The sequence below is a fragment of the Labeo rohita genome, chromosome 19 (assembly GCF_022985175.1).
Source record: "Labeo rohita strain BAU-BD-2019 chromosome 19, IGBB_LRoh.1.0, whole genome shotgun sequence".
In the NCBI taxonomy this organism is placed as follows: Eukaryota; Metazoa; Chordata; class Actinopteri; order Cypriniformes; family Cyprinidae; genus Labeo; species Labeo rohita.
The window spans coordinates 20,078,942-20,091,038 of record NC_066887.1 but is presented as its reverse complement, the minus strand read 5'-3'; the positions used below and the strand labels follow the sequence as shown (position 1 = coordinate 20,091,038).

The following is a 12,097-nucleotide window of genomic DNA, read 5'->3' as shown; positions in this document are numbered from 1 at the left end:
TGGTCTAAGGAATCACCGATACATAATATTTCCAGTATGCATATACGTCTCTCCTGAATACCTCGCTATAGTGTAGATTTATGAGCAGAATCCTGCCCTCTAGTCTCCAAACAGCAACCCACCCACTGTGAACGTGAACCTGATATTGATGCAGCAGTCTCCCACACCTCGTGCCCACCCGATCCAGTGCACACTCAATATATCACGCTGCCCTCCAATTCGGAAAAGGGAGACCTTTTACGTGCAAAAGCTGAAATGGTGAGAATATACTACACTGGATTTTGGATATGCTTGTTATAGACTTTCTCTGTTTTTTTTTGTAATGAGGGCTCCTAGTTTAAATGTTTAACTCCCCCACTTTTCTCCAACTAATTTTCTGTCACCCAGTCAGTTAAGCGGCAGGTCGCGATGTACCCATTTTTCCATTTCCTGTGTAATGTCACGAGGATGGTGTCGGTAAAGCTTTTGCTTTGCTCCATGTGCTGTAAGATGGTAGTATTGAGCGGGTGTGCTGGTGCATAGCTAAAGGGCTTCATTTTCACAAGCGCAAATTACCGCCACTCAGTACCGTTATTGACATCGATATAGGTTCTCATCTGTTTTTTCATTTTTTTTCAAGTATTTCCCTTCTAAAATCGATGATGTTGTTTTGATGCTTTGCAAAATGAAACTGGAAAAAAGTTTATTACCTGTGATTGCAATTAAATTGAAAGCTTTGAGGAAATTATAGTGTAGGAGGTAGGTAGCGTTAAATTTTGTTTGGTACATAATCTCACTTGTGCTCATACGGTTTTAAATGATTACTTGATTTTTGCTGGCCGTGCAGATGAATGCTGACCCCTTATACAGTGATTACTGCTCTGCATCAGTTTGAGAGGGATGGAAAGACAAATTCTCTACCTTGCTACCAGTGTTGGGCATGTTACTTTAAAAAAGTAATTAGTTATAGTTACTAGTTACTTCTCACAATTAGTAACTAAGTTAGTAACTGAGTAAACATCATTATAAAAGTAATTACCAGGAAAAGTAACTATTGTGTTATTATTATTATTATTATTATTATTATTATTATTAAACATTGTACAGTAATCTACATTATTTTAATGTGGCTGTGGAACAATGTGAGAGACATCTATCAAATTCAGTAAATTTTTGTTAATGTTGTCAACCTTCTACAAACACCTTGGCAATAGAATCGCCATCGGCTAGTAATTTTTTTTCTTCTTGTTTATTCACCAGACTAATATTTCGTTGCTACCAGTGTTGGGCATGTTACTTTAAAAATGTAGTTGAGTTACATCATTACATCATTATAAAAGTAACTAATTATCAGGAAAAGTAACTATTGTGTTACCTTAAAAAAAAAAAAATGCTCACATGTGTCAAATAACTTGGATGTCCCCAATTTAAATGTTGCTGTGGAACAATGTGAGAGACATCTATCAAATTTAATAAATAATTGTAAATATTGTCAACCTTCTACGAACACCTTGGCTATAGAATCGCCATCAGTACATTTTTTTTTTTTCTTGTTTATTCACCAGACTAATATTAAATATCTAAAAGTACACTTAGCATCAGTCAGTCAAGCATTCTAATATGTGACCTTGGACCACAAAACCAGTCATAAGTGTCAATTTTTCGAAATTAAGCTTTACACATCATCTGAAAGCTGAGTAAATAAGTTTTCCATTGATGTATGGTTTGTTAGGATAGAACAATATTTGGCCGAGATACAACTATTTCAGTATATGGAATCTGAGGGTGCGAAAACATCAAAATATTGAGAAAATTGCCTTTAAAGTTGTCCAAATTAAGTTAATTAAATTAAACTAATCAAAAATTAAGTTTTGATATATTTACAGTAGGAAATTTACAAAATATCTTCATGGAACATGAGCTTTACTTAATTTCCTAATGATTTTTGGCATAAAAGAAAAATCTATAATTTTGACCCATACAATGAATTTTTGGCTATTGCTACAAATATACCCCAGCGACTTTAGACTGGTTTTGTGGTCCAGGGTCACATATGATATTATAATAATTTAGCATTAAACTTTTGTAATTAGAGCATTAGTAATTAGCATAAGCATGTATGAATGCATATTTGTCATGTCGACTGAACTTAGATCTGCTGGCAGTGCGTAAGATATTGTTTGTCATTTAGTGTTTCTATAAAAAAAAGGGAAAAAACTAAAAATAATACTGATAAAATAACAAAACTACTATGAATTCTACTACTAACGACAATATAAAATGCAGTGTTAATGAGACGCTGGGTTCATGAATTTTAATCACGTTGTCTGCATTCGCTCAAACTGATTTGCTGAAATGAGTTTGCCGTTTGTGCATTAGTTCTGCCTACTACCGGAAAAACCAGCAGTTCTTAAAAGCTGAGTAGTTCCAAACGAACTCCGTAATTTTGACTGGAAAATACAGCAAAGAATATCATTTACATGTAGCGTGTCCATTCTGGATGGTATATACTCTCTCGCTCTGTATCTTTCTTTGCGTGTGTGTGAGACAAAGCAACAGCTAGTCGTGTGCCTTCACACTAGAGTTTACGGTTCGTCAAACACAGGTACACTGCGCATAATAAACTATAGTATTTTAGTTATTCCCATCACTGCTTGCTACGGTTTTGAACTCAAAAGCTTTTGCTACCTGCTTTTTTAGAGTTGGGAATCAAGGACAAAAGGCAGCAAGAAAAGGCCAACTCCAGGCTGATTTAAATTCTTTGAGGCCTTCTCACTATCACTATGAAGTTGTCACTGTCTCTGAAATGCCAGTCCGATGATGAGTTGTGTTACAGGCTCTGTCACTTTTCTTTATTCTTGTAAAGATTTTTTTTTGTTTTGTTTTAGCAACAGATGGTTGTCTTTTTTGAATGATGCATTGCTAATAATATGGCTTATTAGTTATGGTTAGAAGCTGTCAGAACTATTAACACACCTCCCAGTGTGACGTAATCGTGCAAAGACGAATGACGTAAGACTGACATATCCCACAAAATCTGACCCGACAGCTTAAATTATAAATAATTATTATAAGCTTACCGTTGTAAATCAGGGTAAGGCAAGAAGATCATCTGAACATTTTGTTCATTTTTAACCCAAAAAAATGTTTGTGTGTTCTTTGCGTCACAACTTGAGCATCAGCTTGAATGTATTCATCTAATTTTATAGTATTTCCTGCCTCACTTGTGGTTTTCAGTAGTGCTACATGTACCTCATTATCAAGCAGATGCAGCTGGGATTAACACTTTAGTTCGTTAATGGCCTTAATGTGTTTTTCTTAGCATCACAGGAAATGTGTCAACCTGTCAGCGATTTAATTAAAACTCATTTAAGGAAACTGTCATAATTACTGTAGTAATGCACTGTATGTGTGATTGACATTAGCAGATGTTTACAGAAATCAGGTACATTTATTTTATATAAATGAACTTCAATGAGAGTATTGTTACAACTGTATCGTAATATGAAGTAGAAACATTTTCATTTAATCATTAAACAGACTTGCAAACGAAATACAAATATTAGTACAATTGAATTTTTTTTACATTTATATGAAAATGCAATTTATTACATTATTAATATGGCAGAGTTTAATTTTTAGCACCCATTACTCAAGGCTTTTACATGACTTTTACATGACAAGGCTTTTACGGAAATAATTCTAATGATTTAGGAAGAAACACTTTTAATCAATTTTGGAGAAAGTTAATTTTGAAAACTGTTTAGTATTTTTTGTAGTAACCAATGTAAATGTCTCTTCTGCTCACCAAGCCTGCATTTATTTGATCCAAAGTACAGCAAAAACAGCACAATTTTGAAATATTTTTTACTATTTAAAATAAGCATTTTCTATTTGAATATATTTTAAAATGTAATTTATTCCTGTGATTTCGAAGCTGAATTTTTAGCATCATTACTCCAGTCACATGTTCTTTCAGATATCATTCTAATATTCTGATTTGATGCTCAAATTTTTTTATTATTATTATTATGTTAAAAACAGCTGAGTAGAATTTTTTCAGGTTTTCTTGACGATTAGAAAGTGCAGAAGAACAACATTTATCTGAAATGGAAATCTTTTTTTTTATCAAATGTCTAGATGTTGTTATCACTTTTGATCAATTTAAAGCATCCTTTTTAAATAAAAGTATTTCATAAAAAAAAAAAATGTATATTTACTGACTCCAAGCTTTTGAATGGTATAGTGTATAATGTTACAAAAGCTTTTTATTTCAGATAAATGCTGATCTTTGGATCTTTCTATTCATCAAAGAATTCTGAAAAAAATGTACTCAACTGTTTTGATAATGATAATAATAAAAAATGTTTCTTGAATGGCAAATCAGCATATTAGAATGCTTTCTAAAGAATCATGGTACACTGAAGACTGGAGTAATGATGCTGAAAACTGAGCTTTAATCACAGGAATAAATTACATTTTAAATTATGTTAAAGTACATAACAGTAATTTTTGTACTTTGGATCAAATAAATGCAGGCTTGCTGAGCAGAAGAGACTTCTTAAAAAAAGAAAAAAAAAACTGTTCAAAAACTTTTGTTTGGTAGTGTATAAACAACAGTTCATACAAAATACAGTAATTACGCTATTTAGAGGTTTTAGAAAATATAACATTACATTTTAGCAAATAATGGAAAGGTAAATATAAACCTGTGTGATTAAGTTCATGAAGGCATTGCGTGTTAGAATAAAGTTTCACATCAACTAGTCCGTTTAAAAACTTGACTGTTAACAGAACTCGTGCCAGAAAACAATCAGTTCTGGGTTGCAGGGTTTGACAAACATATTTATGCTCCGTGTCAGTGACCACAGAATACGATTTGTTTTGGAAGCAGCCCATGCTTTGTTGGAAAACAGTTGAGACTTGGTTGGTGGTGGCGGTGAGGGGGGGGGAGCTAGTTTTGTCTGGTACTGATTAATGATAACTGAATATATCTGTGTCTGTCGCTTACGGTAACTGGTCCTCATAAAACAACTTCATGGAAGCTTATATAGTCTTCAGACGTTCATTTGTTTCTACATGTGTAGATGTTTTTCCTTAAATGACTTTTACCTAAAATATAGCTCAAGAGATGCGCAGTTTTGTTGTTTTTGGACTACTTTGTAATGCGTGTACTGAATGCTTTCTTTTTCTAAGATGTAAACATTGTGTTGTTTGTAATCAGGGGTACGTGCAACGTACGCTTTCTCACACCTCATTGGTCGCTGGAATGTTTGATCTGCCCCTGGTTTCGTGTACCTAAGAGGAACAAATTACAGAACTGCATGCTGGGAAAGTCAGGCAGCAGCAATGATGAAAAGCACTTTTCCACTCTGTCCCTCGTTTGGTGCCTAGAGGGGCAGCGATGGCATCTAGCTGTTTTGCTCTTTCTTCTTCTCTCGCTTTTTATCCATCCCGGTTCGATACAGTGTCAGATTGTGAGAGGCTGTTTACTGGGTAACAGATCTGAGATTTTCTTTGTTTTTTTGTATTGTCCTTTTCCCAATCTAAGGAAAATCTTACACTGAGATTCAGCTTGAAGGATAGGAATCTAGTGGGCATTTATGATTACACCAGACACCGCTTTAGTTTCCCGGAGAAGACGATCTGTGTCGCTCTGGGGATGGATGAAAAGCGAGAGAAGAATGAGAGCAATACATCTAGATGCTACATTTATTGCATTTAACCAGACACAGTTCTGGATTTGTGAAAGTCTAAATTATCAGTTATTTTATTTGTGACCTGTTGTTTTGCTTAAGGTGAGACACTGCAGGTGAATAAGGTAAAAAAATATATATAGTAGTTATCACCTTACTTAGTTGATTGATTACACTGATAATTGCAAACATTTTTTGTGTTACAAGTTTTCTCAAATGTTAAGTTTATATATGCAAATGAGGCATTATTTAATGGAATTTGTGCTAATTTGCATAAATATCTATTACAAAAGTCTAAACACTGGATGAAGTCATTTTTAAAATTCTTGTTTAATTTTTTTGACATATTAGAGTCAAATGTTTTTCACTCCAGAATTCAGAAAATTAGACTAAAAACAATATATTTTCAGTTTTTTGGGGAATAAAATGTAATAAAATAAAATAAAAGCAAATTATAAAAATCCCTCTAAAAACTTCAGGATATAGACAGGAATAAGAATGTAAAGTTTTGTGTGTGTAAGTGCTATTGAAGTGGAGATTTATGGCTGTGTAAGAAAAAAAACTTATTTTGAGAAATTAAAAAAAAAAGTATTGTAATTGATATCTATTGACACAAATAGATAAAATAATATTTTAAAAAATGCTTAACAGTAAAAAAATATATATAAATCGCAATTTATTTATTTAATTACCATATGATTCCATTAACTTTTTCTTTATTAACCCTCTAGTTTAAAATTCTATTCCAAGTGCACCACACATGGTGATAACAAATTACTTGTTAAATGTCTTTGCAGAAAAGGTGCATAAACTACAACTACATCTTGTATAAATTTGTCTTATACGTATTATATGTTAAGAAATAATATGAGAAAAATGCTTTAAAAAAAACCTCAAGAGTCAAGGTAATTCAAATTCAAAATGACTGAAGGTATAACGTGTTCAATATTATTAACTATAAATGTTCTGTAAAAACAATGAACAACAGCATTTGAGCCTCTCATCCTGATGCAAACATGAAGTATCAGACATACAGTAATAGTTCTGAACCAGGGTTGCCAGGTTTTCACAACAAAACCCGACCAATTGCTACTCAAATCTAGCCAAAACGTAGCCCAATCCTGTTTTGAGGGGGCTCCCCGGTAAAAAAATCGGGTTCCCCGATGGTTAAAAAAAACCACGTTTTTTTGGCGGGCTTGCCCAGGTAAATATTACGTTATTGTGGTTGCTTCAACCCGCTCACATGAAAAACAACCTACAGCAACAGTGTGAAAGTAGCCCAAATTTGCGGGAAAACCACAGGCAACACTGTTCTGAACAGGTTGTTTTATTTGATTGCGCTGCTTTTCCATTGCATTTTCTATGTAAACTTGAATTCGTTTGACTGTTGCACTTGCGTCTCTTGCAACATCTTATGCATGAAACGGCATTCTAAAAACATGCCGCTCAAGTTCAAAGAAGTTCACTTCACTCCCATCTTCTTGTGTGTTTTTCCTATTCCACTGCTCATGTTGCATTTGCTTTGTCAACACAAAAGTGCATTCTGTGTGAATGCCGCGTAGCCATATAATGATATAAGCTTCTACTTGCGATCCTTCCCAGAGCGGTTAGATCGTACTTTTCTCTTTACTGTTATCATTGGCAGATTGTTAAAGTGTCTAATTCTAACATTTGGTAATATTTATAATAAGTCGGAATTCCTTGATTCTTAAAAAAAAAATAAAAAAAAAATGTGGCAAAACATTAAATTCAAATAAATATTTGTGGAAAACATGTTTGATTTTTTTTTTTTTTTTTTGTGAGAATTGTATGATAAATAGAAGTCTAAAAGAACATCTATTTGAAATAGAAATCTTTTGTGACATTATATTTACTATTACTGTCTTTACAGTTTTTGATCAGTCAACGGTGTACCTGCTGGAAAAAAACAATTTCTTTCAACAACGGAAAAAAAAAAATTCTCTTGTCACAAACTTTAAAACCATTCGTAAGATTTCATTTTAGGTGCACGAATATACAGAATTTCAACTCTTTGTCTAAAGTCATTTGTATTTTCTTTTATTGGCTTAGTCGTATTTTATATTTAAAAGGATAGTTTACCCAAAAATAAAACTTACTCACCCTCAAGCCATCCTAGGTGTATATGACTTTTTAATGTTTCAGACGAATACAACACAAGTTATATAAAAAGAAATGTCATGGCTCTTTCAAGCTTTATAATGTTGGTGAATGGCTGTTGAAATTTTGAAGATCAATAAAGTGCATCCACCCATCATAAAAAGTACTCCACATGGCTCCATGGGTTAATAAAGGCCTTCTGCAGTGAATCAATGCATTTTTATAAGAAATATCCACTTTACAATTTTATGAACCGTCATCTAGTTTACTCTAACTGACGTACATGCTCACAAAAGAGTGGCGTTCCAGCGGATGACATAGGATGTAGACAGTTTTTTGGGCTTCAAAATCTTAAACCCCATTCACTGCCATTGCAAATCTTGAAAGAGCCAGGACTTTTTTAATATAACTATGATTGTATAACATACACCTAGGATGCTTGAGGGTGCATAAATCATGGGATCATTTTCTTTTTTTGATGAAGTATTCCTCTAAGGAATATTGCAGAAGCATAATGCACTTTTTGTACAGCGGTTCTATAAACAAGAAGTTAATACTAAGTAACTTAAATTGCAGACAAATTTTTGCCAGTTTTTTATGAATATTTTTTTGGATTTTTTTTCCCCCCCCCAAAATAATTCCAAAAGAAGCCAGAGCGTCAAGTAGTGCGTAACCACTGTGTTTTTCCATTCCCAGTTCCCAGTGAAAAATCATAGTGCTGTTGGACTCAATTGATAACAGCGCTCTTGAAACGCTGCTTAGATTTGAGAAACCATTTGAATTCCTGATGCTTTATGAGCATGTTAGCATGTGTTGTTTTTTTTTAGTATTGTTATTGAATTTACAGATGATCTTAGCAAATAACTAGATTTGCCCTTGAACGTTCAACGCTAAGAACGTTTTGCTTTTGCAAGCGCTCATTCAGTGTAAATACTCCATTGCGGTACAGTTTGCACTAATAGCCAAACCTATCAATGAATGGCCATTTTCCAAGCACATCTACTGATGCATGTAAAATAAACATAGTTTTTTGGGTGGGGTACACTCGCCCGGACTTCTTCGACAGTGGTCGATTTCAAACAGGAAGTACAAGCTTATAGAAAATCATTGGTGTTTCTGGAGAGAATGTCACATTCATTTACCTAAAGGTTAGCAGACTGTTCATTTAGCTTTCCTTTGCGGAGAGTTTGGAGCAGCTCTTTGTTTCCTTTATTTGGAACAGAACAAAGAGCCTTTATGCAGACGAAAATAGCTGACTAAACTGTAATTACACAACATTACAGAGATTCAGACCAAGCTCGGTGGGGGCAGAGACGTCAGATAAGGAAAAAGTACACATATTCAGGATGTGGATTAGTCTTTTGTCTTTTAGATGGCTCTCTAGGGGCCAAATAGCATGCGGAACGTCTGTTTGATCCATGAAGGATGATAAAATCATGATCGCTGAGACCGTCTCTTATCCTCTTCGCAGGAGAGTTCACGGCTGCTGTCGTTGTCGGCATTGTAGCTTCACTGCCACGGACACCACGGCGCTGCTGGACCACTTTAACTCCGCCCACTGCCAGGACTCTGCGGATCCAGCCTCTGCTCCTGCCAACGGCTGCTCTGCCCCTTCAACCCTCCGCATCAAAGAGGAGAGCAAAGGTGATATGAAACTCTATAGCCTGGTGACTCCGGAGGCCAGCGGGGCCGAGCCGCTTCCAGGCTCAGAGGGCGTGAAGAGTGAGGCCCAGGATGAGAAGGAGAAAGGCTGGGTTGAAGCGCTGGGCCCTGTGACTGGCGGTGGAGTCCGAGGTGGGGAGCAACACGTGCAGAGCCTGGTGTGGGTGCCCAAAGAACGTGCAGGGGAGATGCTTAGAGGAAGCCCAGCCCCGTTCCCCCAGGCCACACTGGGGCTGCTGAACGCTGTGGCAGCCGGGGTAAAAGACCAGCAGCAGCAGAAGGGTGCGACCATGCTTAGAGACTCTTCGGGACTGATCTTCAGCCTAGGCGCAGACGCTAAGGGCTACCTGCCAGGAACGCCGACGAGCGGTGTGGAGAAAGCCGGGCAGCAGTACCCAACTTCTACTGAGGGCAAAAGCGTGAAGGAAGAGTCTCAGTCGCTCTTAAGGGTAAGAGATGTTCTATGTCTGTCTACTCTGTCTGGACATCTATTTATGTTGTCTTTTTGAAATATGCACTTTCTTTTCAGTTAATAAGCCATGTGACCAGCTTTTTTTTTCTGGTGGCATAGTCAGATTTTTTTTTTTTCTTGCTCTGCTATTTTTACTGGCCTCACTACACAAGCAAACAGACAGACAGATAAATAAAATAAATAAATAAATAACATACAATAATATATTGCTAAAAATGTTTTAGTAAAATATTTGAAAAATAATTATAATATACAATTTATATAAAAATAATAATAATAATAATAATAATAATTATTATTATTATTATTATTATTATTAAAGGAAAATATATTTCAATTTTTACATTTTTAATCTAATATTTTATTGAAATATGATTGTTTTATATAAATAACAACAGCAATAATAATAATTAAGTGCAAATATATTGTTTTTTTTTTTTAGTGTAATTTTATGTTAATATTATGTTTTATAATAATAATGTATTATTATTATTATTATTAAGGGAAAATGTATTTCCTCATATTTTTAGTGTAATATTTTATGTAAATATTGTATTTTGTATTAATAATAATAATAATAATAATAATAATAATAATAATGATGATACTTTTTATTATTAAGGCAAGATATATTTACATTTTTAGGATAATATTTTATGTAAATATTATTATATTAAATATAAATAATAGCAGCAACAACAACAACAACAATAATAATAATTATTATTATTATTGTTATTATTATTATTATTATTATTATGGTTGATTATTAAGTGTAAATATATTTCATTTATATTATAGTGTAATATTTTATGTTAAATTATATTTTATATAAATATTATTATTATTATTATTATTATTATACTTGCTCTCTAATTTTAAATGCACACCTAGTTTTTTTTTTTTTTTTTAGGGTTTTTATATTTTTAAATGCAATATTTTATTTTAAAGTAATGTTTTAATAATGTAGAATATTTAAATATAAATGTTATAATTTTATATTATTTTAGCAACATTTTATGTATATGAGAAAAATATTTTTGTATTTTGATTGCAGGTTATGTTTTCTGTACAAGAAATTGTACAAATAATTTCATGAGGATATGTACATGACAAATGATTGTGATATGTATTAATAACACTGACCTGAGAACATCTGCCAGGGTTTCTCCTAAGACTGAAAAGCAGTGTCCATGACAGTGAAAAGTTATCAATTGCTTCTCCGTGCCTATCATACTGAGCAGCCTGCTGGGGTGGGATCTTTGTCAAGCTTAAGTTGTTTGTTTGTGTGTGTGTCTGTCCGTGTGTGATCATCCTTACTTGGGTTTTAATGAAGTCAGTATGTGCAGAGACCCTCTGCAGCTCAAAAGCCTCGCCAAACTAATTGAGGTAGTTATCCAGAGAGCTGCAGACACAATAACAGAACCATTGTCCTCAACGCTGAGAGACAAACAAAACAAAACTGGAACATATACTTTCTTTTTTGTTTAACTGAATTTTGGGTGGACACTCAAATCCAATTTAAAGATATAAAGGGTGTTTAAACAAGGTAACAAGCCATCTACCCATGAGTGACAAATGCCAGCTGGCATTGTGCCCTTTATTTTTAGAAATAAGATTGCACTGCACACCTCAATGATGGAAATTATGACCGATACAGGCCTTGTAAGGAAAAAGTGCTCTACCTAATCCATCTCGCTTGCCTCACCTTATTGATATCATTTAAAAATGTCTAGTTAAGGGTTTGTTCTAACTCAGCAATTTTTTAAATAACTTTAATCTGATTGTGCAAACTCCATTTGAACTATATGAATTATTCCACCATTAGACACGCTCTCTCTATTTTTTTTTTAAAGCATTTAAAAATCCCATTGATTTACAAGGAATTTTCAGCATTCACTGAAAACATTGCAATATCTCACATCTGTTGTGTACTTTTTTTTTTAATCTATTTTTTTAGACTGTTTGTCTTTATTTGTGCTTCAAGGTTAACGTTTACAAATTCCCTTATTAATTTAAGTGAATTTTTTTGTATTTAATGACGTAATCGTAATATTTGCTTACTTGTATTGCCATTATTCTGTTTGCGTGCTCAGTCATTATTACATATTTAACCATAAATGGCAAATGCTAAGTATAATGACATTGTGAAAGCAGCTCTGACAATTTA

At 33.8% G+C, this 12,097-nt stretch overlaps 1 protein-coding gene across 7 annotated transcripts in view; it reads left to right on the top strand.

Annotated features, from left to right (window-relative positions):
- The window catches only part of trps1 (trichorhinophalangeal syndrome I), a 137,141-nt gene that overhangs the window by 47,023 nt on the left and 78,021 nt on the right, over positions 1 to 12,097 (top strand). For all 7 annotated transcript variants that reach the window (XM_051137234.1, XM_051137241.1, XM_051137240.1 and 4 more), the window contains one exon: positions 9,265 to 9,904. In XM_051137234.1, the coding sequence (XP_050993191.1) occupies positions 9,265 to 9,904 (640 nt within the window). The remainder of the gene's footprint in view (positions 1 to 9,264; positions 9,905 to 12,097) is intronic.